At 35.2% G+C, this 24,200-nt stretch overlaps 1 protein-coding gene across 1 annotated transcript in view; it reads left to right on the plus strand.

The window, feature by feature from the left end:
* Vps13a (vacuolar protein sorting 13 homolog A) overlaps positions 1-23,774 on the plus strand; it is a 259,461-nt gene extending 235,687 nt beyond the window's left edge. The window contains exons 71-72 of the mRNA XM_076846072.2: positions 1,124-1,198; positions 19,517-23,774. Of these exons, the coding sequence (XP_076702187.1) occupies positions 1,124-1,198; positions 19,517-19,567 (126 nt within the window). The 3' untranslated portion in view covers positions 19,568-23,774. The remainder of the gene's footprint in view (positions 1-1,123; positions 1,199-19,516) is intronic.
* The last annotated feature ends 426 nt before the right edge of the window (positions 23,775-24,200 follow it).

Genomic DNA, 24,200 nt, shown 5'->3' on the forward strand with positions numbered 1-24,200 from the left:
AATGTTTCTTCCTCTTTATAAATGTTCTTGTGGTCTTGGTGTGATTTTCCTAAAACTGATAGTTGGGCTTTAATTGAAGAAGGGGATACGGGGAGGCCAAGGGAAAAGTTCTATTTTCTGTGCTATTATGTTGACAAGAGCATTCCTAGTTACTTATTTCATAAGCAGGAATAGAACCCCAACTAAATATGAAATAATGGATGGTGGCTATTAGTCTCTGCTCTAAACCATGGCTTTCCTGGTTTTGTTTCTTGTCTTTTTCCCTTTCCAAAGATAACAGTTCCCCTTTTTTCCTTTCCAAAGATAATAGTTCCCTATATTTCCTATTTTCTTCCTTTTTCACCTTTTTTTTTTTTTTTTTTTTTTTGAGACCCGTGTCAGCAAATTGCTATTCTGTTTTAGAAGAAACTGATTTCTTCTGGGTTCTATATTTGTGTGGATTTTTTAATTACTTAAAGGTATTGCTAAACTAGTAAAACCTCCCATCTTCTTTTATAACAATACCCATCCTGGTCCTTAGTAGTACCACTTTTCTTTCTTATTTATCCCTCAAATGGTTAATATCTGCTATTAAACAGTTTCCCCCAACAAATAGCAAACAATACCAAAAGAGTTGTGAACAGTAGAGAATTATAATCTAGGATCCAACCTAATTTCTTTGGTTCTAAACTGCATTCCTATTTCATGACTGGTTTAAAATGTCACAGGTACATACATACATACACACATGCACATACCTATATAACTTGTGTGTATATGTATGTGTGCATATATATGTATGTATTATTTTTGAACTGGACTCAACCAAGGTTGCACAGCCTTATATCAAGAAATGGGGAATTATTTGAAAAGAAAAAATTAAATAGACATCCTTCTCATCCTTTTATGTCCTTACCAATTGAAATCTCACCATAAGCCTTTTAACTTGGGTTTAGTGATATGTGAGAATGTAGCCTTTTTTCTGTTTGCTTTGATTCTTGTTATCCATTCTTGGCTTTTTAAAGGTACATATTTGTGTAAAATGGACACTTTAAACATAGGCTAATAAATTTGTCTGGCATTTCTTTCTTGTGTTTTTACAACTGGATTTTCTTATTAATAAAGTTACATATTCTGCTTATAGGAACGGGTGAAGTCTGTATTCCATGCCAAAGAGTTTGGAAAAATAATTAACTTCAAGACCCCAGAGGATGCAAGGGTAAGTATAATGAATCTTTTACTTAAACTAGCTAGGTGCTTTTCACATTAAAACCATGTAAGTTTAAAAAAACAGGATAAATTTTGTTTGGGATTTTTGTTTTTGTATTTTGACAGTTTTTAGAATGTAATTAGTATTTCCCCAAAACATTTTCCACTCAATTTAACACTCCTGTTTGCTTCTCAAATCAAAATGGTCTTTTAAATCCTAACTATACTCTATTTTAAAATGTCATAAGCAGAAGAAATTATTTCATTCTAGTGTTAAAATCTCAGTTCCAGCAGAGAAAGTATAGCCTCATATACATCAGTAGAAAAATCAACCATATGTGATTTAACCACAAAACAAAAACAAAGAAAGCCACTACTATAACATGGCACAGGGCAAAGAGAGCCAAATCTATAGTCAGAAAATTTGAGTTTGAATACTGTTTCTGTTCCTTCTTGATGGTAGAAGCTTGAAGGAAGTCAGTCAAGCTTAGTTTCCTAGAGATGGGAATGTTGTGAACTGACAAGCACTATATATACTTCAGGGATTATGGCACTTATAACAATGTGCACTGTCAAGAAAATGAAGACTATGAACCGATTATGTGAACCTCATTGATTGTAGTTAGATACTATTCTTGACACCAAATTATACCTAATGTGTTAGGAAATTTACAGTAAGAGCATCTGACTCCTTTATTAATCACTGGGCCTCCTGCCTGGATTCAGTACATATACCTGGCCTCCTGGCTGGGCATGACTATTGCTGGTAAATGGTACATCTGATCCCAAATGAGGGATATCCCAAACCCCACCCCAGTAAGCACAAACCAGGTAGCATGTGCTGTTCAATTTTGCTAGATATTGTATGTAAGACAACATTGGCACACAAACAGTAGAAAATGGGAATTACAAAGAAATATGAGTAAAGAAGCTGGACCCTTAATATATATGTCACGTGGAACAAGGAGACAAAATGGAGCATGATAACAGCATGACTTTTAGGCTACTATCTTTCATGTTGCTGAAAAATATCACCACCTATTTCAATTTTTCTGTGATAAATTCTTATAATCTCTGTTCTCATGTGACTCTATCGCATAGAATTTAATTCTGCTCTTCCAGAAACATTCATAGAAAGCTACTGAACTCAGTTCTCAGTTCTCCAGGTATGTTAGGGCTGTTCCCACTAGGTGGTTCTTTTTTTTTAATTAATTTTTATTGTTGGTTGTTCAAAACATTACGTAGTTCTTGATATATCATTTCACACTTGATTCAAGTGGGATATAAAGAGGCACAACCATCTCTGCCAAATGTTTTTTTGTTTTCTTCTCTGAGGAAGTTCTGTTTGCTTTTTAATTTATATCTTAACTGATACATAAAAACAAAAATTGTAAATATTATTGAGTTACCATGGTAACTTTCCATATATGTACATTGTACAATGTTTACATCAGGTTAAACATATTTCTGTCCTCAAACATTTATCATTTTTTATGCTTACAATCCTTCTTTCCAGACTTTTAGAATCTACAGTACATTATTGCCATTTGTGGTCACCCAACTGAGCAGTAAAATACCAGGCTTCATTCCTAACTGTAAATTAATATCCACGGATCAACATTTCCCCATCACTCCCCACCTCTACTATTCACCGTTCTATTCTTAATTTCTATTAGATAAACATTTTTTAGGTTCCCCATATGAATGAAATCATACAGTACTTAACTTTTTGTGTCTGTCTTATTACACTTTAGTACTCTATACAGTTTCGCACATGTTGCTGCAAATAACAGGATTTCATTTTCTTTAATAGCTGGAGAGTATTCCAACTACAAATGTACATTTTCATTGTTCCTTTAAGATCCTGATTTTATTTCCTTTGGATATAAACACAAAAGTGGTATTGCTGGATCATATGGTAGACCTATATTTAATTTATTGAGGAAACTTCATGCTGTTTTACATAATGACTGTACCAAATTACATTCTCACCAACAGTGTACAATTTCCCTTTTCTCTACATCTTCACCAGTATTTGTCACGTTCAGTCTTTTTGATAATAACCATATTGAGAATGAAGTGATATTTCATTATTGTTTTTACTAGTGTTTCCCTGTTGATTAGTGATATTGAACCTTTTTTCATGAGTTTTTTGGCTATTTGTGTCTTCTTTTTTATGTAAATTTTTTAAATTTTATATGACAGCAAAATGCATTACAATTCTTATTACAAATATAGAGCAAAATTTTTCATGTCTCTGGTTGTATGCATAGTATACAATTCGTGTCTTCATACATGGACATTGGATAGCAATGATCATCACATTCCACCATCATTAATAACCCCATGCCCCCACCCTTCCCCACAACCCCTCTGCCCTATTTAGAGTTCATCTGTTCCTCCCATGCTCCCATTCCCTATCCCACTATGAATCAACCTCCTTATATCAAATAAACATTCAGCATTTGGTTTTTTGGGATTGGCTAACTTCACTTAGCATTATCTTCTCTAACTCCATCCATCTACCTGCAAATGCCATGATTTTATTCTCTTTTATTGCTGAGTAATATTCCATTGTGTATATGTGCCACTTTTTTTTAATCCGTTCATCTATTGCAAAGCATCTAGGTTGGTTCCACAATTGTGGAATTGTGAATTGTGCAGCTATGAATATTGATGTGGCTGTGTCCCTGTAATATGCTGTTTTTAAGTCCTTTGAGTATAAACCAAGGAGAGGGACAGCTGGATCAAATGGTGGTTACATTCCCAATTTTCCAAGAAATTTCCATACTGCTTTCCATATTGGCTGCACCAATTTGCAGTCCCACCAGCATTATATGAGTGTACCTTTTCCCCCATATCCTTGCCAACACTTATTGTTGTTTGTCTTCATAATAGCTGCCATTCTGACTGGAGTGAGATGAAATCTTAGAGTATTTTGATTTGCATTTCTCTAATTGCTAGTGATGATGAACATTTTTCATGTATTTGTTGATTGATTGTACATCATCTTCTGAGAGTGTCTGAATCTTCAGTTCCTTGGCCCATTTATTGATTGGGTTATTTGGGTTTTTTTGGTGTTTAGCTTTTTGAGTTCTTTATATACCCTAGTGATTAGTGCTCTATCTGATGTGTGAGGGGTAAAGATTTGCTTCCAAGATGTAGGCTCTCTATTCACCTCACAGATTGTTTCTTTTGCTGAAAAGAAGCTTTCTAGTTTGAGTCCATCCCATTTATTGATTCTTGATTTTAATTTTTTGTGCCACAAGAGTCTTATTAAGGAAGTTGGTGCCTAATCCCACATGATGGAGATTAGGACCTACTTTTTCTACTATTAGATGCAGGGTCTCTGGTTGTATTTCTAAGTCCTTGATCCATTTTGAGTTGAGATTTGAGTGAGAGATAGGGGTTTAATCTCATTTTGTTGCATATGGATTTCCAGTTTTCCCAGCACCATTTGTTGAAGAGGCTGTCTTTTCTCCATTGCATGTTCTTGGCACCTTTGTCTAATATAAGATAATTGTAGTTTTGTGGGTCAGGCTCTGTGTCCTCTATTCTATACCATTGGTCCTCCAGTCTGTTTTGGTGCCAATACCATACTGTTTTTGTTACTATTGCTCTGTAGTATAGTTTAAGGATAGAGTGATGCCACCTGCTTCACTCTTCCTGCTAAGGACTGCTTTAGCTATTCTGGGTCTCTTATTTTTCCAGATGAATTTCATGATTGCCTTTTCTTTTTCTATGAGGAATGTCATTGGAATTTTGATCAGAATTACATTTGGAAGTATGGTCATTTTGATAATATTAATTCTGCCTATCCAAGAGCAAAGTAGATCTTTCCATTTTCTAAGGTGTACTTTGATTTCTTTCTTTAGGGTTCTGCAATTTTCATTGAATATATCTTTCACCTCTGATGATTCCCAAGTTTTTTTTTTTTTTTTTTGAGGCTATTGAGAATGGGGGTAATTTTCCTCATTTCCCTTTCTGAGGATTTGTCACTGATACACAGAAATGCCTTTGGTTTACAGGTGTTAATTTTATATCCTGCTACTTTGCTGAATTTATTTACTAGTTCTAGGAGTTTTCTGGTGGAACTTTAAGGGTCTTCCAGGTATAGAATCATATCATCAGCAAATAGTTACAATTTGAGTTATTCTTTTCCTATATATAGCCCTTTAATTTCTTTCATCTGTCTAATTGCTCTGGCCAGTGTTTCAAGAACTTAAATAGAAGTGGTGAAATAGGGCATCCCTGTCTTGTTCCAGTTTTTAGAGGGAATGCCTTCAATTTATCTCCATTTAGAATGATGTTGGCCTGGGGCTTAGCATAGATAGCCTTTATGATGTTGAGATATGTTCCTGTTATCCCAAGTTTTTCTACTGTTTTGAACATAAAGGGGTGCTTCTTTAAGTCTATTGATGTGATGAATTATATTTATTGATTTACATATGTTGAATCAACCTTGCATCTCTGGGATGAATCCCACTTGACCACTTGGCTTTGAGGGTCTAGGTTGAAAAATCTGCTGAGATACAAATTGATCTTCCCCTATATGTGATCTGATTCCTCTCTCTTGCAGCTTTTAAGATTCTATCCTTATTCTGTATGCTAGGCATTTTCATTATAATGTGCCTTGGTGTAGTAGATCTGTTGTAATTTTATACATTTGGTATCCTGTAAGCTTCTTGTATTTGGTATCCTGTAAGCTTCTTGTATTTGGTTTTCCAATTCGTTCTTCATGCTAGGAAAATTTTCTGATGTTATCTCATTGAAGAAATTGTGCATTCCTTTGGTTTGAAACTCTGTGCCTTCCTCTATTTCAATAACTCATAGATTTGGTCTTTTGATGCTGTCCCATAATTCTTGGATGTTTTGTTTATGGTTTCTAACTTTCTTCACTGTGTGATCAACTTTATTTTCCAGATTGTATATTTTGTCTTCATTATCTGACGTTTTTCTTCCAAATGATCTAGTCTGTTGGTTATGCTTTCTATTGAGTTTTTAATTTGATTTATTGTATCATTTCAAGGATTTCTGACTGTTGTTTTTTGGGTTTTTTGGGTTGTTTTTTTTCGGGGGGGGGTCTCTATCTTTCTCTTGAAGTAATCTTTTGCTATCTCATTGTTGGAGTGATCAATTTTTGCTTATATTTGCTCATTTAGGTCATTCTTTAATTTACATATAATTCACATCTTTATCTATTTCATCAATTTTCACTCTCCATAGATTCTGTTATTATAGTGTCCTGGTTTGTTTGGGGAACTTTCCTCCCTTTTTTTTTTTTCATGTTGTTTATGTGTCTTCCTTTCTTGCAGTGTGGATCTGAGATATTACAGTTTCTTTCCTATATTCTTATAGTACCAGTACAGATTGTCTGTACCTCACCTTGATGTTGAGCTTCCAAACCCTGCTGGTGTCCCTCAATGGATGCTACTGTATCTTGAGTCTGGACCTGCATAATTTGGAGTGGGTGGATCTGGGCCGCTGGGTTTGACCTCCCACTGTAGTCTTCTGGTAGGAAGGGGCAGTCCTGCGCCAAAGGCTAGGCTCTGGCAGTGTCTGCCCCATGGGGGGAGGGGTGAATCAGGCTACTGAAATTCTTGATCCCTTGTGGGCTGTTGTGAGCTGTCTGGGCTGGATCTCGGCTCTCTAGTGTACTAGTCAGAAGGGGTGTCCTGCACCAGAGGCTAGGCTCTGGCGAGTGTCTGCCCAATCTGGAAAGGGTGGACCTGGCCTGCTGTGTGCCTGGGCCCTGCAGAGACTGGTGTGGGTGGATCTGGGCCACTGGGCTTGAACCTCCCAAGGTAGTTGAGATCTTGGATCCCTGTGGACTGGTTGGTGTGGGCGGGCTTCTTTTTTTAAATTAAAGCTTTATAGTTATATGTAGTAGTTGGGTTCCTACCAACAAACTCATATAGGCATGGAAATTGTTTTTTAGTTCATGATCTCCCTGCTTCAACCTCCCTCATTTTACCTTTCCATCCTCCCACTCCTCTTCCATTCCCCTTCCTTTCATCTACTAGACTTCTTTTTCCTCATCCATTAATTTATTTTTGAATTATTCTTTATGTTATCCTATCCTTTCCTACCCCTTTCCTTTATTTTATTATAACTTCCACATATGGGGAAAAAAACATTCGACTTTTGAGTATTTGAGTTTCTCTTATTTCACTTAGTTTATTCTCCATTTCCATCCATTTACTGGCAAATGCCATAATGTCATTCTTTTTATGTCGTGAGTAGAACTCCATTATATATATAACACAATTTCTTTATCTATTCAACTATGAACTGGCATCTGGGTTGATTCCATAATTTAACTATTCTGAATTGTGCTGCTAAAAACAATGACATAGCAATATTGTTATAGTATGCTGATTTTAGATCTTTTGGAGAAATATCAAGGAGTTTTGGGAGGAACCTTCATATTGCTTTCCAGAATGACTATACTAATCTGCAATCCCATCAATGATGTACAAGTGTATCTTTTTCCCCCACAACCTTGTCAGCATTTATTACTGTTCATATTCTCGATCGTTGCCATTCTGACTGAAGTGAGATGAGGTCTTAGTGTAGATTTGATTTGCATTTCCCTGATTGCTAGAGATGTTGGACATTTTTTAAATATATTTGTTGACCATTGAGAAGTTTCTCCTTACTTATTTTGCCCATTTATTGATTGGGTTATTTGATATTTTTGTATTAAGTTTTTTGAAATATTTTTTAGTATATTCTGGACATTAATCACCTATCATAGGAGTAGCTAGCCAAGATTTTTGTTCATTCTGTAAGCCCTCTTTTCATGCTCTTAATTATCTCCTTTGCTATGCAGAAGCTTTGTAGTTTGATGGCATCCCACTTATTGATTCTCAGTTTTATTTCTTGCATGTTGGGGGTTTGTTAAGGAGATCTGTGCCAACACCTATATTATGGAGTATTATGTTTTCTTCTAGAAGTCGTAAAGTCCTAATTTCTAAATCTTTGATCCATTTCAATTTGAGTTTTATTCATGGTGAGAGATAAAGGTCTAGTTTCATTTTTCTACATTTAGCTGTCCTGTTTTTCCAGCATCACTTGTTTAAAAGGCTTGCCTTTTCTCCAAAATATGTTTTTGTACCTTTATCAAATATCAGATGGCTGTAGGAATTTAGGATTTATCTGTGTCTTCTGTTCTGTTCCTTTCATCTTCATGTTTATAATCACATCACTCCATGCTGTTTTATTAATATAGCTCCATAGTATAATTTCAGAACAGGTATTGTGATGCCTCTTGCTTTCCTTTTTCTTGCTTAGAATGGCTTTGGTTATTCTGGGTCTCTTATTCTTCCAAATGAATTTAAGAATTGTTTTTCTTAATCCTGTGAAGAATGTCATTGGTATTTTGATGGGGATTGCATTGAATCTGTATATTGCTTTTGGTAGTATGGACATTTTGATAATATTAATTCTGCCTACCCAAGAATATGGATGTATTTTCATCTTTTCAGGTCTTCTTAAATTTCTTTCTCCAGTGTTCTATAATTTTCAATGTAGAGCTCTTTTACCTTAGATTAATTCCCAAGTATTTTATTTTTTTCAGGTTATTGTGAATGGAATGGTTTTCCTGATTTCTTCAGGAAACGTTGATTTGGCTGAATCACTGTTGGAGTATAAGAAACCTAATGACTTATGGGTGTTGACCTTATATCCTGCTACTTTGCTAAATTATTATAACCTATAGAAGTCTTCTGGTGTCATTTTCTGGGTCTTCTAGATACAGGATCATATTGTCAGCAAACAGAGATAGTTTGACCTCTTTTCCTATTTATATCCCTTTGATTTCCTTTTTTTGCCTTATCTCCCTGGCTAATGTTTCAAGTACTAGGAGTGGTAAGAATGAACAGCTTTGTTTTATTCCTGATCTTAGAGGAAATTTTTTTAGTTTCTCTATATTCAGTCTGATGTTGGCTTTGGGTTTGTCAAAAATGCCCTTTACAATGTTGAGGTAGGTCCTCTGATCCCTAGCTTCTCCAGCATTTTTGATATGAATAGATGCTAGGATTAATCAAAGGCCTTCTCTGCATCTGTTGAGATGATCATGTGTTTCTTATCCTTAATCCTCTTTAAGTGGTGAATTACATTTATTGATTTGTCAAACCAATCTTGCATCCCAGGAATGAAACCCACTTGATCATGGTGTATTATTTTTTTAATGTGTTTTTAAATGGAGTTTGTTTCTTCTTTTGAGAAGTTTCTCTTTAGTTCTTTTGCCCATTTGTTGATTGGGTTATTTGGGGGTTTTTGTTGTTGTTGTTGTTTGTTTTGTTTTGAAGTTCTGTGTGTGTGTGTTTTTATTATTTTCCTTGCTGTTGATTTCTGGGTTCACTCCATTAGATGATAGGGTACATAGGATTATATAGATTCTTTTTGTATTTGCTAATATTTACTTGATGGCCTAGTATATGATCTGTTTTGGAAAAAGTGTCATGCACACCTGAGAACAAGTAAATTCTTCTGTTTTGAGGTGGCATATTCTGTGGATGTCATTTGATTTATAGTGTTAGATAGGTTGGAGAGACCTTTATTGATTATGTTTTGATAACCTGTCTATTGATGATAAGGGTGTAATGAAATCACCCTGCATTATTGTGTTGGTGTCTATGGGGATTTAATATCATGCAGTATTTTTACCATGTAATTGGCTGCACAGAAATTTGAGGCATAAATGTTTACCATTGTTAAACCTTATTGTTGAATTATTCCTTTTAGTCGGATGTATTGGCCTTTTTTTTTTTTTTTTTTTTTGCCTCCTTTGATTGATACTTGCTTGAAATCTGCTTTGTCAGACATCAGAATAGCTGTTCCTGCTTGTTTTCATGGTCTGTAAGCATGGAATTTGTTTTCTTTTCTTTTCTTTTTCTTTTTTTTTTTTTTTTTTTTTTTTATTTTACCTGTAGCCTGTATCGGATGTCTTTGCTAGAAGAAGAGTCCCTTGGTAACAGCATATAGTGGGATGTTGTTTTTTGATGCACTTTTCTAGTCTGTGTCTTCTAATTGGGGAGTTGAAACCACTGTTAACGTTCAGCATCAGTATGGATATATGTTTGGGGTTTCCTGCAATTTTTAATTAATTTATTTATTTTAATTAGGTATATGTGACAGCAGAATGCATTTTGATTCATTGTACACAATTGCAGCACAACTTTTAATTTCTCTGGTTGTACACAATGTAGCAGTCAAACCACATGTGCAGTCATACGTATACCTAGGGTAATGATGTCCATCTCATTCTACCATCCTTCCTGCCCCCACACCCCCTCCCACCATTTTGTTTTTTGCTCTATTTTATCCTGTCTTGATTCTCATTTAGTGGATTATTCTTCTGTTGAACTTTCTCTGTTTGAGAGCTTTGGGAATTTTTCCTTAGTTCTTATGTATGCAGTTTATCTGTGTCTTTGTAGTATTGGCTGGTGCTCATGAATTCTTTTAGTTTTTTCTTGTCATGAAAAAACTTTTTATTTCCCCCTCAAATTTGAAACTGAGCTTTGCTGGATATAGTAACTTCGGCTAGCAGTTGTTTTCTTTTAGGGCTTAGACTATCTCATTCCAGACCTTCCTTGATTTTAGAGTCTGAACTGAGAAATCAGAAGTGAGCCTTATTGGTTTGCCTCTAAATATGACCTGATGGTTCTCTCTTGCAGCTTTTAATATTCTTTCCATATATTCTATGTTAGGCATTTTGATTATGATATGCCGTGGCCAGCTTCACACTTGAATTGCCTATAAGCCTCCTGTACGGGATGTCTATCTAATTTCTAATATGGGAAAAGTTTTATGTAACTATCTCATTGAAAATGTTCTTATACCTTTAGTCTCTATCTCCATGTTTTCTTCCATCCCAATGATCCTCAAGTTTGGTGTTTTAATGTTCTTGAATAATCTGGTTATGTTCTGTGATTGTTTCTCTCTCTCTATTGAATTCTATGTATTCAAGATCATAATCCCTGTCTTCAAGGACTGAAGTTCTGTCTTCAAGGGCTGAGGTTCTGTTCTCTACAAATTCCAGTCTGTTGGTGTTGCCTTCAAGTGAGTTTTTCATTTGATTATGTCTTTCATTTCTAGGAACTGTACCTGTTTTCTTTTAACTATTTCTGTTTCTTTATTAAAATGGCGTTCATCTCCTGTAACTGCTCTCTTAATTCCTTCTTAGCTGTTCTTTCAGTGCGTGGGACATTTTAATCATCAGTTTTGTATAATCTCTCTCTGGGCTTTCATCCCACCTCATTGTCTGTGGGATCCTTTGTTGGGGGATTGTGGATTTGGGTGGAAGGGGGTATTATTTTCCTGTTTCCTCATGTTTTTAGAGATCTTGGACTTGGACTTGCACATCAATTTTTGCCCTTTTGTGTATAACTATCTTATTTATTCTAGGACTTCTTTTGTTTTTGATGTATGAGTACATGCCAAATGGTGGGACCAGAGGTCCCTCTCTGCCTGTTCCTCCTGAATCCTTGTCGTTGCTTTGAGGCTTTTGTCTCCTCACTTCTTTGAGTTGGAAAACATCAGGGCTCAGATGGAGTAGATGGTGTATGAAGTGAGATTCACTATTGCCCAATTGAGATGTATCTCTCCGTGCGGGATCACTGTGATCTTGAAATGTCCTTATCTCTCTCCAGCCCCTCTTAGAGGCAGGGGGCAGCAAGGAGTGGCGCTAATGTCAGCAACAAACTTATAGCTTTATGTTAAATGCCTGGTATCTGCTTTGATGTCCATGATGCTATTTATCACCTAATAGGACTAATGAGGTTGGCCTTTAAGCAATAGTACCAGTAAAACGAAAATAAAACCAAAAAAAAAAAGAAAAAACTGTGAACTAGATCAGGCATTCAACAGCAGGTGTCTGCTTTGTTGTCTGGTATGTTTATGATCATCCCAATTTGAATGGGGTGGGAATTACATAGTCTTATCATTAGTTTTGGTTTTGGTCTCTTCTATTCTTTGTATTAAGTATAGCTGAAGATTGAGTGTCATTTATTTATATGTGGAGCAAGGTGCACTCTCTTTTGGTTGGGTTTAGTTCAGCAGCAGTCTCTCTAACCTGTGAACTTTCAGTTTTCTTGTGGGTTCCCAGAACCTCACAGAATGGGTCAAAATAATCAATAGTAGCAACCATATAGTACACAGCATTAAAGTAAATACCCAGATCCTACTACCACATCTTCAACATTAATTACCATCAAAAAACAGTAATGGTGGGTTTAGCAATAGTAAAAACAATATCCATGAACTATATCTGTCTTAAAGCAAACAGCAAGTGTTAAGTATATCATCCACAGCAGTAATGAATGTATCAGTAATGAATGCAGGAGTTATATAACCCAGTTAAGTTTTGAAAGATGGAAAAAGTACAGTTAATTAGGGGGAAAGATATGTTAGGGAGTTATAAAAGAGTGTAGCAGATGATGTTTATATAGAAGAAACAAAGTATTTGAAGAGAGGTTGAGAACTATATAATTTGGTCATTAGCAAGAGAAGAGAGAAAGAGGAACAAGAGAAATGAAACAGAACAAATGAAAATAATACTAAACCAAAACAAAACAAAATCCAAAAAAACCAAACCCTCAAAAAGACAAGGCACAGAAAAAAATAGCTACATTTTAAAAAATGCAAAAAAAGATAGAAAAATAAATATGTATATTTTTTTTATGTCCCTGATTCTGTCAGCATGCAAGAAGTCAGTGTCTCTCTTCCATTCATTCATTCTCTCTCTCTCTCTCTCTCTCTCTCTGAAAAAAAAAATTAAAAAGAAATCTTAACAATTGAAGGAAACATCTTTGCTAAGGTGGTCAAAATAGTTGACGAGATTTGATGTTCATTATCATCTATGTCCAACAGTCTTTCTTGTCAACACTTTTTTTTCTTTCTTTTTATTAATTTGTTCTAATTAGTTATACATGACAGTAGAATGCATTTTTGACACATCATACATAAATGGAGTATAACTTCTCATTCTTCTATTTGTACATGATGTGGAATTACACTGGTTGTGTAGTCATATTAGCATGTAGGAAAATAATGTCTAGTTCATTCTACTATCATACCTACCTCCATGCCCCCATCCTCCCTTCACTCCCCTCAATTTAGTCCAAAATACCACTATTCTCCACCTACCCACACCCACCCCTTATTGTGAATTAGCATCCACATATCAGAGAAAACATTTGGCCGTTCGTTCTGTGGGTTTGGCTCATTTCATTTAGCATAATATTCCTACCCTGATATCCTCTCTCCCTCTTCACTCCTAGTCCAAAGTACTTGTATTCCCTAGTGCCTCCCTTATTTTGAATTAGCATCCACATGTCAGAGAAAACATTCAGCCTTTGATTCTTTGGGATTGGCTTATTTCACTTAGCATGATATTTTCCAGCCCCATCCATTCACCCATAAATGCCATAATTTCTTCTTTAAGACTGAGTAATGTTCCATTGTGTATATATATTACTTTTTCTTTATCCATTCATCTGTTGAAGGGCATCTAGGTTGGTTCTATAATCTGGCTATTGTGAACTGAGGTGCTATAAACATTGATGTGGCTGCATCACTGTAGAATACTATTTTAAGTTCTTTGGGTATAAACCAAGTACTAGGATACCTGGGTCAAATGGTGATTCCATTCCAAGTTTTATGAGGAATCTCCCCATACTGTTTTCCATAATGGTTGCACCAATTTGCAGTCCCACCAGCAATGTCTGTTCAGTCTTAGCCCATTTATTAATTGGGCTTTTTTTTTTTTGATGTTGAGTTTTTTGAGTTCAGAAGAGGTACATGTGGTACCTTTTCAATTTGATTTCCCTTTATTTATTTCTCTTGCCCTATTGCTCTGGCTGGGACTTCCAGAACTATGATTCATAAAAGTTGCTAAAAGTAGGCATCTTTGTTTTGTTCCCTATCTTAGCTGTCAGCTTTTCCCCATTCAGTATAATATTAACTGCTGGCTTATTATAAATGGCCCTTATTATATTGAGATAAGTAACTTCTGTGCCTAATTCATTCTGCATTTTTATCATGAAGGAATTTTGCATTTTATCAAATTTCCTTACTAGGATTATTATTATTATTATTCCCTTACTATTATTTTTTATCCTTCATTCTGTTGATACAGTATACCATGTTTATTGATTTGCATGTATTGTACCATCATTACATCCCTGGGTTGAATCCCACTGTTTATGGTGATTGTCTTTTAATGTGCTATTCATTTAATTTTGATAATGTTTTCTTCATTTTTGCATCTATGCACATCAAGGATTTCCTCCTTGATTTGTGTGTGTGTGTGTGTGTGTGTGTGTGTGTGTGTGTTAGTTATTGTGTTCTTCATGTGGTTTTATTATTTGAGTAATGGTGGTTTCATGGAGTGTGTTTGTGTGTTCCTTCCTCTTCCTGGAATAATTTAACCCATTTTGTCCTATTGTCCCAGATGTGGAACACCTATAAAAAGTCAAATTGAGTTATGGTAACTTTGAAATAATTGTTTTTAGAGGTCTATTCTCTGGGGGAAAAGTAATAGGTAAATAATTAGAGCATTTGAAAAAAATACATAAATATGATATGTAAGCTTTAAATTATGATTTCCAACTGATTTTAATGCACCTTTATTAATTTTGTTGAAATATTCACAAATTTACAAACTTGGGACTTAATAGTTAAGGAAAATTGTTATTACCTTTTTGAATGTTTGGTAGAATTCATCTGGTTCTGGGCTTTTCATTGATAGGAGCCTTTTTATTACTGATTACATTCTGGTTACTTGTTAATAGTCACTTGGGATTTCTATTTCTTCATGGTTCAGTCTTGGTAAGTTGTTTGGTCTAGGAATGTGTCCATTTCTGTGGTGTCTGAATTTGTTATGCCTCCCCTACTTTGAGCCTTCTCTTCTTATAGTTAAAGATTTGTGTATTTTATCTTTTTCAGAGAACCAGCCCTTTGTTGTATTTTTATTAGTATCTATTTCATTCATTTATTTCTACTCTGGTCTTTACTTCCTTTCATTTATTTGGGGTTTGATTTGCTCTTGTTTTACCTACTTCCTTGAGATGCAGTGATAGGTTGTTTACCTCTTCTTTTTGATGTGGGCATTGGCTGCTATACCCTTCCTTCTTAGTACTGCTTTTGCTATATCCTATAGGTGATTTCTTCCTTAATCCATTGATTGTTCAGGAGTAAATTGTTTAATTTCCATGTGTTTGTATAGTTGCCAGAGTTTTTCTTGTTACTAATTTCTTTGCATTGCGGCTAGAAAAGACACTCAATAAGATTTCAGGGTTTTCTTTTTTAATTTGTTGTGATGTGTTTTTTGGACTAGTGTATGATCTCTCCTAGAGAATGTTCTGTGTGCTAATGAGAAAAAAATGTGTATTCAGCAGCTGTTGGATGGAATGTTCTGTAGATGTCAGTTAGGTTTATTTGGTCTAGGGTCCAATTTAGCTCTGCTGTTTCTTTGTTGATTATTCTGTATTAATGGCCTATCTATTGCTGAGAGTGAGGTGCTAAAGTCTCTAATTGTTATTGTACAGGAGTCTTTCTCTCCCTTTAGATATGATAATATTTGCTTTATATATTTTGGTGCTGTGTTTAGAATTGTTATTTCCTCCTCTTCCTTTATAATTATATAATAACCTTCCTTGACTCTTTGATTGAAGGTATATTTTGTCTAACACAAGTGTGGCTATTCCTGCTTTCTTTTAGATTCAATTTGTATGGAATATCTTATTCTAGCCCTTCTTTTTCAGTGTGTATGTCCTTAGAGATGAAGTGAGTTGCTTATTAGCAATATATTTGTTGGGCCTTATTTTTTTCAATTCACTCACTCACTCTGTGTCTTTTAATTGGAGAATTTAATTCATCCATCATTCAAGGAAATTATTGAAAAGGTCTTATTATGAAAACTTTTTTTCTAGTTTTGTTATAATTCCCTTCTTTTTTCCTTTCTTGCAGTCTTCCTTTATGGTTAAGTGATTTACTCGAGTCATGTTTTGATTCCTTATTATTTTGGTTTGTCCATTATAGATTTTTGTATTGTGGTTACCATGAGGCTTACAAAACTCTTTTGGTTATGAAAAAGCTATTTTGAAATGATAGCAACTTAATGATTGTAAAGATAAGAACAGAAAGGACAAGAGAAAATATACTAATAAGAAAATTCTACAAGTGTCCTCCATTGTTCCCTGCATTTTGAATTTTGTATATCCATTTTATGTCTTTCTATGTTGCCTCTTAATAGATTAATATAGTTATTATTTTAATTGTTTTGGTTTTAATCTTTATACTAAACATATGAATGATCCATGATTGCAATATTAAAGCATTCTGAATTTGTTTGCATGCTTATGCAGTCCCATATTCTTATTAATATCTCTCTCAGTTTGAAGAACGTTCTTCAACATTTCCTATAGAATAGACCTGATAGAGATAGATTCTCTCAGCTTTTGTTTGTCTGGGATTGTATTACTCTCTGCATTTGTAAAGGATAGCTTTGCTGCATACAGTATCCTTGATTCAAATTTTGTCTTTCAGTACTGTGATAATCTCATATCACTCTCCTGCTGGTAAAGTTTCTGCTGTGAAGTCTGTTGTTAGGCAAATTGTTACACCTTTTGTGCTGTTTCTTTTGCTTGCAGACTTGAGAATTTTCTCTTTTTTTTTTTTTTTGACAGCCTGATTATAAAATATCTTAGTATAGATTTGGTTTAATTAAATTTGGTGATTTTTGACCTTCCTGTGCCTGTATATTTCTATCTTTCTCTAGGTTTGGGAAGTTTTCTATTTTTTTAAAAACATGTTTCTACTTCTTTGGCATTGTCCAGTCCTTCTTGATCCCAAGTAACATGAATATTTTTTAATACAATCTCAAAATCTCCATAAGTATTTTTGTTCCTTTTCTTTTTTTTCTTTTTTCTTCTCCAACAGTATACTTCCAGATAGTGTCTCTTCACGCTCACTAATTTTTCTGTGTGAGCTGTCCTACAATTGATGTCTTCTATCACATTTTTCATTTTAAAATTAGTGTACTTTTCAGCTTAAGAATTTGATTTTTAATAGCTTTCATCTCCTGGTTGAATTTCTCTATTAGAGAACTGAAATGTTTCTTCATATTTTCTCACCTAATTCGGTGAGGTCATGATTTCCTGACAGCTCTTCATGCTTGCCATGTGATGTCATCAAGATATTGAAGAATTAGATATTTATCCTAGTTTTCCTTAGTCTGCCTTTGTGCCTATTTTCCAGAAATTTTAAACCTGCTGCTTATCTTAGCCTATCTGCAGTCACTTCCACTATTTCAGTACTAGATGGCACCAGATTTGCTAGGAGTCTCCTATTGCCAATTGCCACCATTTCAGTACAAGAGGGCAATCCAAGCCCAGGTTTGTCCCAGATACACTGTTGGCGTGTTTTTCAGAAGGAATCAGAAGATATCTAGGAAGAACAGTCCATCCCTACAAACCACTGCCTAGTGTAGGGCTGGATGCCTTTTCCACAGTTAGCAGCCTTTGGTCAGGTACTGCAGGACTAAGCCTGCCTCTGGGCTGAGTATTTGTGGATTGAGCAGGCCACTAGTGCTGCCAAACAGTGCTATACCCCTGAGCCCATAGCCCTAGACCAGCACCAACACTGGGGTAGGACCAGGGTCCACACTGCTGCTACAGGATGCCTATTGCTGAGGTGGAATTGTAGACCAAGACAACTGTAACCAGTGATAGGCGATGCTAGCTGGAAAAACAGCCTGATAGAGTTAGCTTATGTGACTTACCCAGACACTGAACTGTTCCAGAGGCTCCATTTACAGATGGGGTGTTGGGGACCATAACAACTAGCTGATGTTAGGTTTTACCAAATTCCAAAGTAGAGTCTTGTGCTTACTACTCTGTCCTACCCCGGCAAAGGGGATGTTGCACCACATTATGCTTCCTGAGATTGTGGTATTATTGGGGAATGCAGTCCCTTAGCCACCAAGGCTGATGTTAGTCAGGCCTGAGTCTTAGAGCTTCAGGGGCTTGCAGAGTCTCAGGAAGAAGGAGGTATGCCCTTAGGCCCCTGTAAGATTGGAAATGATGTAGGCCAAAACTTGAATCTGTCCTGCTGGCACAAACATCTCTTGATTTGGGGGCTGGTCCGGTGGTTCCACCTGTGAGTTCTGGCTTATGTATGGTCCTTTAATTTCTACCATGTGCTAGTGCTCACCATGGCAGGCCTGACACTGGGCTTTAAAACAAAGCCCTGTACTAACTTGTGTACCACTCTCCAGCAGGTAGAGTCTTGTTCCATGCTCTGTTACTCAAGGTTGGAGGAGGGTGAGATTGCAGTAATTCATCTGACTTAGAGTTCCAGCCACTCATTCCAGGGGCATTGACTTGGCATTGTAGGGGTTGTGATTTTCACTGTGGTGGCCCTTGTCCTAAGTTTCACATCTAAGGCCTGGATTTAATTCTCTCTCCCTCCCCAAAGTGGGAGGTGTCCCTCCTCCAAATATGCACTGTACAGAGTTACGGGAAGTATGTGGGAACATATACCTTTTACTTTCTTCAACACCGTTTTTTATCCTGTTATACTAAAAATGGGCATCCTGTTATACTATCCTGTTACATTAAAAATGGGAAATCAGTTTCTTAACTGATTTCTTAACTACTTGTGATTGGCATGTGACTAGCTGTTCAATTTGGTGTATATGTGGGTAGACCACAGGCCAGAGGATCTTACTCAGATGCCATCTCCTAAACCTTTTTAAAACAAGGTGATCCCATATTAACTGTTACGACTTTCACCTGTCCTGACCCAAAAAATAATGAACAATATAGGTAGAAAGGTTTGTATTACACTTCATTTTTATGATTTAAAATCCTTTCAGAATAGAAAATACATTAAGAGAACATCAAAACTGCTTGAGGATGTTATTATGCTACTACCCACAGTAGAATTGTATGTAATTATCCTGTTCAGTAAAGAACTGACTCAGGTTGGAAGGAATTTTACATAAATAATTTTTAGACTGTCATTTATTCAGTGTAACTGCCAAATTACCCTTATCCCTCAGGATGGTTGATTTTACTTTTCTTATTGTGAGGATGAACTTCCAAGTGCAGAGACCTTGGAAAAACATTATTCCTACTGTTAAATGCAGTAACATTGTCCCTGAATCATATGAGCTATTTGAGTGATCACTTCTGCAGTATGAATGTAGCTATCAGTGTATGCCTAACTAAACTGGAAAGCTGACTTCTAGGTTTCCATCTATTAACATTTTGTGTCATTGTAAGTTCATTGAAATAAGTAAATGTTTTTTCCCCCACAACAGTGGATCCTCACAAAGCTAGAAGAAGCAAGAGAACCTTCTCCAAGCCTCTGAGGGATAACCCTGCCTGAAGACACAGCAATCCATTACTACAGCATCCATACTGTTATTTCCTAACACCTGTTGGGGAAGCGTGTTATAGGAGTGATTTTGAGTATACTGTATTCTAGATGATTTTTAAAAATCAGGTAAAACATCTATGTGATTAAAATTCATCTCTTCAGAGAACCATTCAATTTTCTACCATGAATCAAGAAATATTTGCTCCAGGTTATTCTCTGTTGCCGGTAGAGAAGTTGCCTGTAGCTGGTCTTCACATGGGGTGAAGCCTTTAGTTTACATTTTAAATTTCAGTCACGTTTACCTCAAACTCATGGAGTGATGGATATATTATCAAATCAGATATTGCTTTAGTGGAATCAAGAGAACTGTGGTGGTGATTTCTTCAGAATCATAAAGTCATTTCTTTTTACAAATTAACATTTTGGCATTATTTCCCTTCTTTTTTAAAGCATGGGCTTAAATTATACTTAAACTGCATAGCATGATCATGAAAAACAGTCTCTTGAAATTGAACGTAGATTAAATAATATCCCTTCAAGCCTCGCTTTAAGAAAGGCTTGAAGAAATTAATATCATACCCAGAAAAGGAAAGTCTCTCCCAGACTTTAGAGCCTTAGGAAACTTCAAATCAACTCCTTGATAGCTACTTGATTTACCCAGATAATGTTTTTAAGAGACAGATCTCAAAGGAAAATTCCTAAAGCCTTAAATATACCTATTTTCTATTCACTGGTAACAATAAAATTTCCAAATCTTGGATACAATGTACCCTAAAATCTAACCTAGTTATTTTTTGGCCATAGATTAAGAATTTCTTGTTTGCTTTCTCTAATTATTCAAGTAAAAATTACTTCTTTAGTTAAAAAAGGGCCGGGGGGGGGGGATGCAGAGGCTGAGGGATGTTTTTTTCTTGGTTTTTGTCCAAGATCTTTGCACCTTAATATTCATGGACTATTTCAAGTGAAGGAGGATAAATATGTGATTGTGAATTATGAACAAAATAGTGTAGTATCTTAATTAAATTGTTATTGAATAATATAGAGTATTTGATGCATGTTGTTTGTGCCATCAAATTATTATCAACTGTTTTTTAAACTGAAGACTCTATAGTCAATGGTTGTGAAATTCTCCTCAGGCTTTTCAAACCCTTGCATTGTTGTAAAAGCTGAAATAAACAGCTTGCAAGATAGTAATTGTATTTCTTGCTGACCAGATCCTACTAAATACTATTGATTTCTCTGATTACAAAAACTCATTGTTTATTATCAGTAGTTTCACCCAAAATGCTTTTTCCTTTGCCAAAGATAAATTGAATAGAAAGAAGATGACAAATTTTAAACCACACACATGGTGGTGTGTGTCCCCATGGTGATCTTTGTTCAAAGTAATGTACTTATATTCACTGTTGCTGAGCTCCTCCAGTTTTGCATATATCCAAATTAAAAAGTAGAGGTAGTCTGAAATGTTGCTTTACTGGAGTTCCATTTGGAATGTTGCTTTACTGGAGTTCTGTTTAATGCCATTAGTCCAAAAACTCATTGCTCCAGTTTCAGCATTCAGAAAAGGTATAGACCCCTTAATTCTGTAGGTAGTCTATGGTGAAGAAAAAGGGTAAAATAGTAAGCATAGAAATTCTTCTGGTATCCTCTGGCAAACAGGAGGAATGGATCTTGTAACTAGTATACATTGTAAAGCCAATGTGCCTATTTCTCTTGTTTTCCTTCTAATGAGAACCTAGAAAAATCTCTTCACCTACACATCACTTCCTCTGTCTGTAGTTTATCAGTTGTTTTATAAGATTATGTTCATCTGAACAAAAAAAGAATAAGAAGAACATTAATAGATCACTAAAAAGGGAGTATTTAGCATAATACTTTACAATTTACAGTAGTATTATGTTTTTTCACGTAACAGAGTCCAGAATCTTCTTCCCTGAATAACAGTGTATACTTCTCCAGTGAATTCCCTTTTAAAGGGAGGGCATATATATGTTGCTTCTTTCCTAATGGTATTTCCTGAAATACCATTTCGGTTAAATCTTCTACATACTGTATGTACTGGGTCACAATATCAGGTGTGAGCTCCGATTGCCAACTGTAGTTTTTTTAAAAAAAGTTTGAACAGTCTAGATTGTGTAATGCCTATTAGATAAAGCATAGTGTAGATCCACAACTCAAGAGCCCTTCAGATTGTAAGCACTATCCTTAGAATGAGAAGACAGGATAGTTCTCACTTAGGCTTATAAAACGTTTTTCTTTGCTAGCATGTGACCCTCACTGTGATTCAATGAGACCAGAAAAAAAATGCATGAAAAAATTAGTTCTACAAATGGCACCCAAAGACCATGGCTGTCATTTACTTAGGTATATTTCAACCTCCTAATCACTAAGCATTTTACTATAATTGGGGAAAAAAGTTTTCCTTTTGAGGAAGTTGAATTTGTTCCATCTACCTTCTGGCTGATTTACCATAACAGGTGGCAAAAGCCCATAAAAATGGGGAATATATATGTCACTTTCTTGTAGGCCCAAAATATTCATTTGCTGGGGGGTACTGTCCAACTGTCACTCATTTTAACTAAAGGAACAGTAAGAATATTAAAAGATCACTGATAAGGAGTCTTTAGCATAGCATTTTACAACTTACAAATTTTTTTTAAATAATGGATTTTACCATTTCTTTAAGAAAGTGTAGACAACTTTCATTCCTTATACCAGACTCAATGCACAACTTAGTCAACCTGATATCCTTTGGTGCTATGCAGTATCACAAATAGCTCCTTTACTCTATAAAGGAACCCATTTTACCTTTGCCTAATCCTTTAAACATCCTTTTGAAGTTTCATCTTATGGTTTATGCTAACCCAGTAAAGGTAGTGCTAGCTGGCTAAAATTTCATGATTCTTATGATCTGTATTTTTAGTTATAATGGCCAATATACCCATTAGTACAACTCTTAATCCCCACCCCGCCCCCACACTTTTCTTTGGTTAAAGTGGTGTTTGTTTTAGAACTGTGCTGTAAGCAAGGCTAGCACCTTGCTGCATCCTGCTCTATTACGAATCTCATTTGCATCTAATTGAAACTTTTCTACTTTATTTCCTCTTTTGTAAAATAAAATGGCCCATGTCACTTTAAAAATGTACTTTAAAATTAGGGATTAGTTCTAGTTTTTTTAAAAAGCATATGGCTTTTAAAAATACACATAATTTTGGTTACCCAAAGAGCTATGCAAGAAATACAATTTCAAATTTTATAGGTAGATATATTTTTTAAATTTTATTACTGTATACAAATGTAAATTAATTTGTAAAATAGTTTATCACCTACTGTGATAGGTATCAAACTGCTTTGATTGAAAATCTCTGTCATGAATACGATTCATTTCATATTGCTGATATATTAATGATGTGTTCCTTTTATGACATTCTTGTAACAAGAAATCCTGTGAGTCTGGTATAATAAAGTGTGTAATAATTAGAAGTTTACTTAAAGGAGAACATGTTTAAAACCTCAACATTTCTTGTTATGCCATGATACCTCCAGTTTTTGGTTACCAAAATGTTCCCAATTCTTGCACTGAAAAACATTCAAATAACAATATGGTATAGGTTACATTGAAATATTGTCAATACCAATGATTATACTCATGTAACCCACAAACTATTAGAAATGATATCTAGGACTTGTTACAAGGTAAGATAGGTTTTTGTAAACTTTTTAAAGTTATTATCATCTCTTTATGTAACTGTATTAAACTTAATAATGAAGTTTTCAGGGAAGGTACACTTTAAAAATACTTTATCTTGCTACTTTGTATATTGACCAAATAGTCTCACATCTTTGTAATGCTTATTCTTTGGTTGCTATTGGTTATGATAGTTCCTGTATCACTGCAATGTTTCTTGTTCCTTTTATAAGTGGGCTCAGCCCAGTTGTCTGTTACACAACCTCTGCTTTAGTTTATTTTGATAAGAAAATCTATAAACCTCAATATTTACAGTGAAATTCATAGTCTTGAAACCGACCTTAGTCTTTTTGTTTTTGCTCCCCTAATTGGGTTGGCCATCCTCACTAATGACTTCTCTCTGAACAGTATTTCTTGGTACTGGTAGATTTGGATTGCATGATAAAGATGAGTGCCCAGTTTAACCATGTGTATTTTTTTCAAATAAACTGAGTACAATAACACCTTCTAATTCTTTAGTGTACTTTGTTTTTTAATTATTGACTAGAACATCAGTAGCCTTTCCTTGCCTATCTGAATTCTACCTTCTGTGAGTCCTAAATAAAGGTCCCCGAGAACAAGCATGATTTTTCAGTAAAAGCAGAAAGCATTCCAGCCCAGCATGATCACTGTTCACCAAAAAGGTTTGAATAGTTGTACCTGGTGAACTCTCAGCCACCAGCACTGTGCCTCTCAACCTTTAGAAAACTTCAGATGGATAATTTTCTCAGTAAGTGATTAATATGTTTTGAAAGAATTCTATGAGTAGAATCAATATTGGCAGAGGTGAGTAATTCACCCTACCATCAGTGAGAGTTCAGCCTTTCCATGACTTAAGAAAATATTTTGTTACCATCCTTTGATTTATTCCACAGCCCTACTGTACTAGTAATTGAAA

Source organism: Callospermophilus lateralis, chromosome 2 (assembly GCF_048772815.1).
Source record: "Callospermophilus lateralis isolate mCalLat2 chromosome 2, mCalLat2.hap1, whole genome shotgun sequence".
NCBI lineage: Eukaryota > Metazoa > Chordata > Mammalia > Rodentia > Sciuridae > Callospermophilus > Callospermophilus lateralis.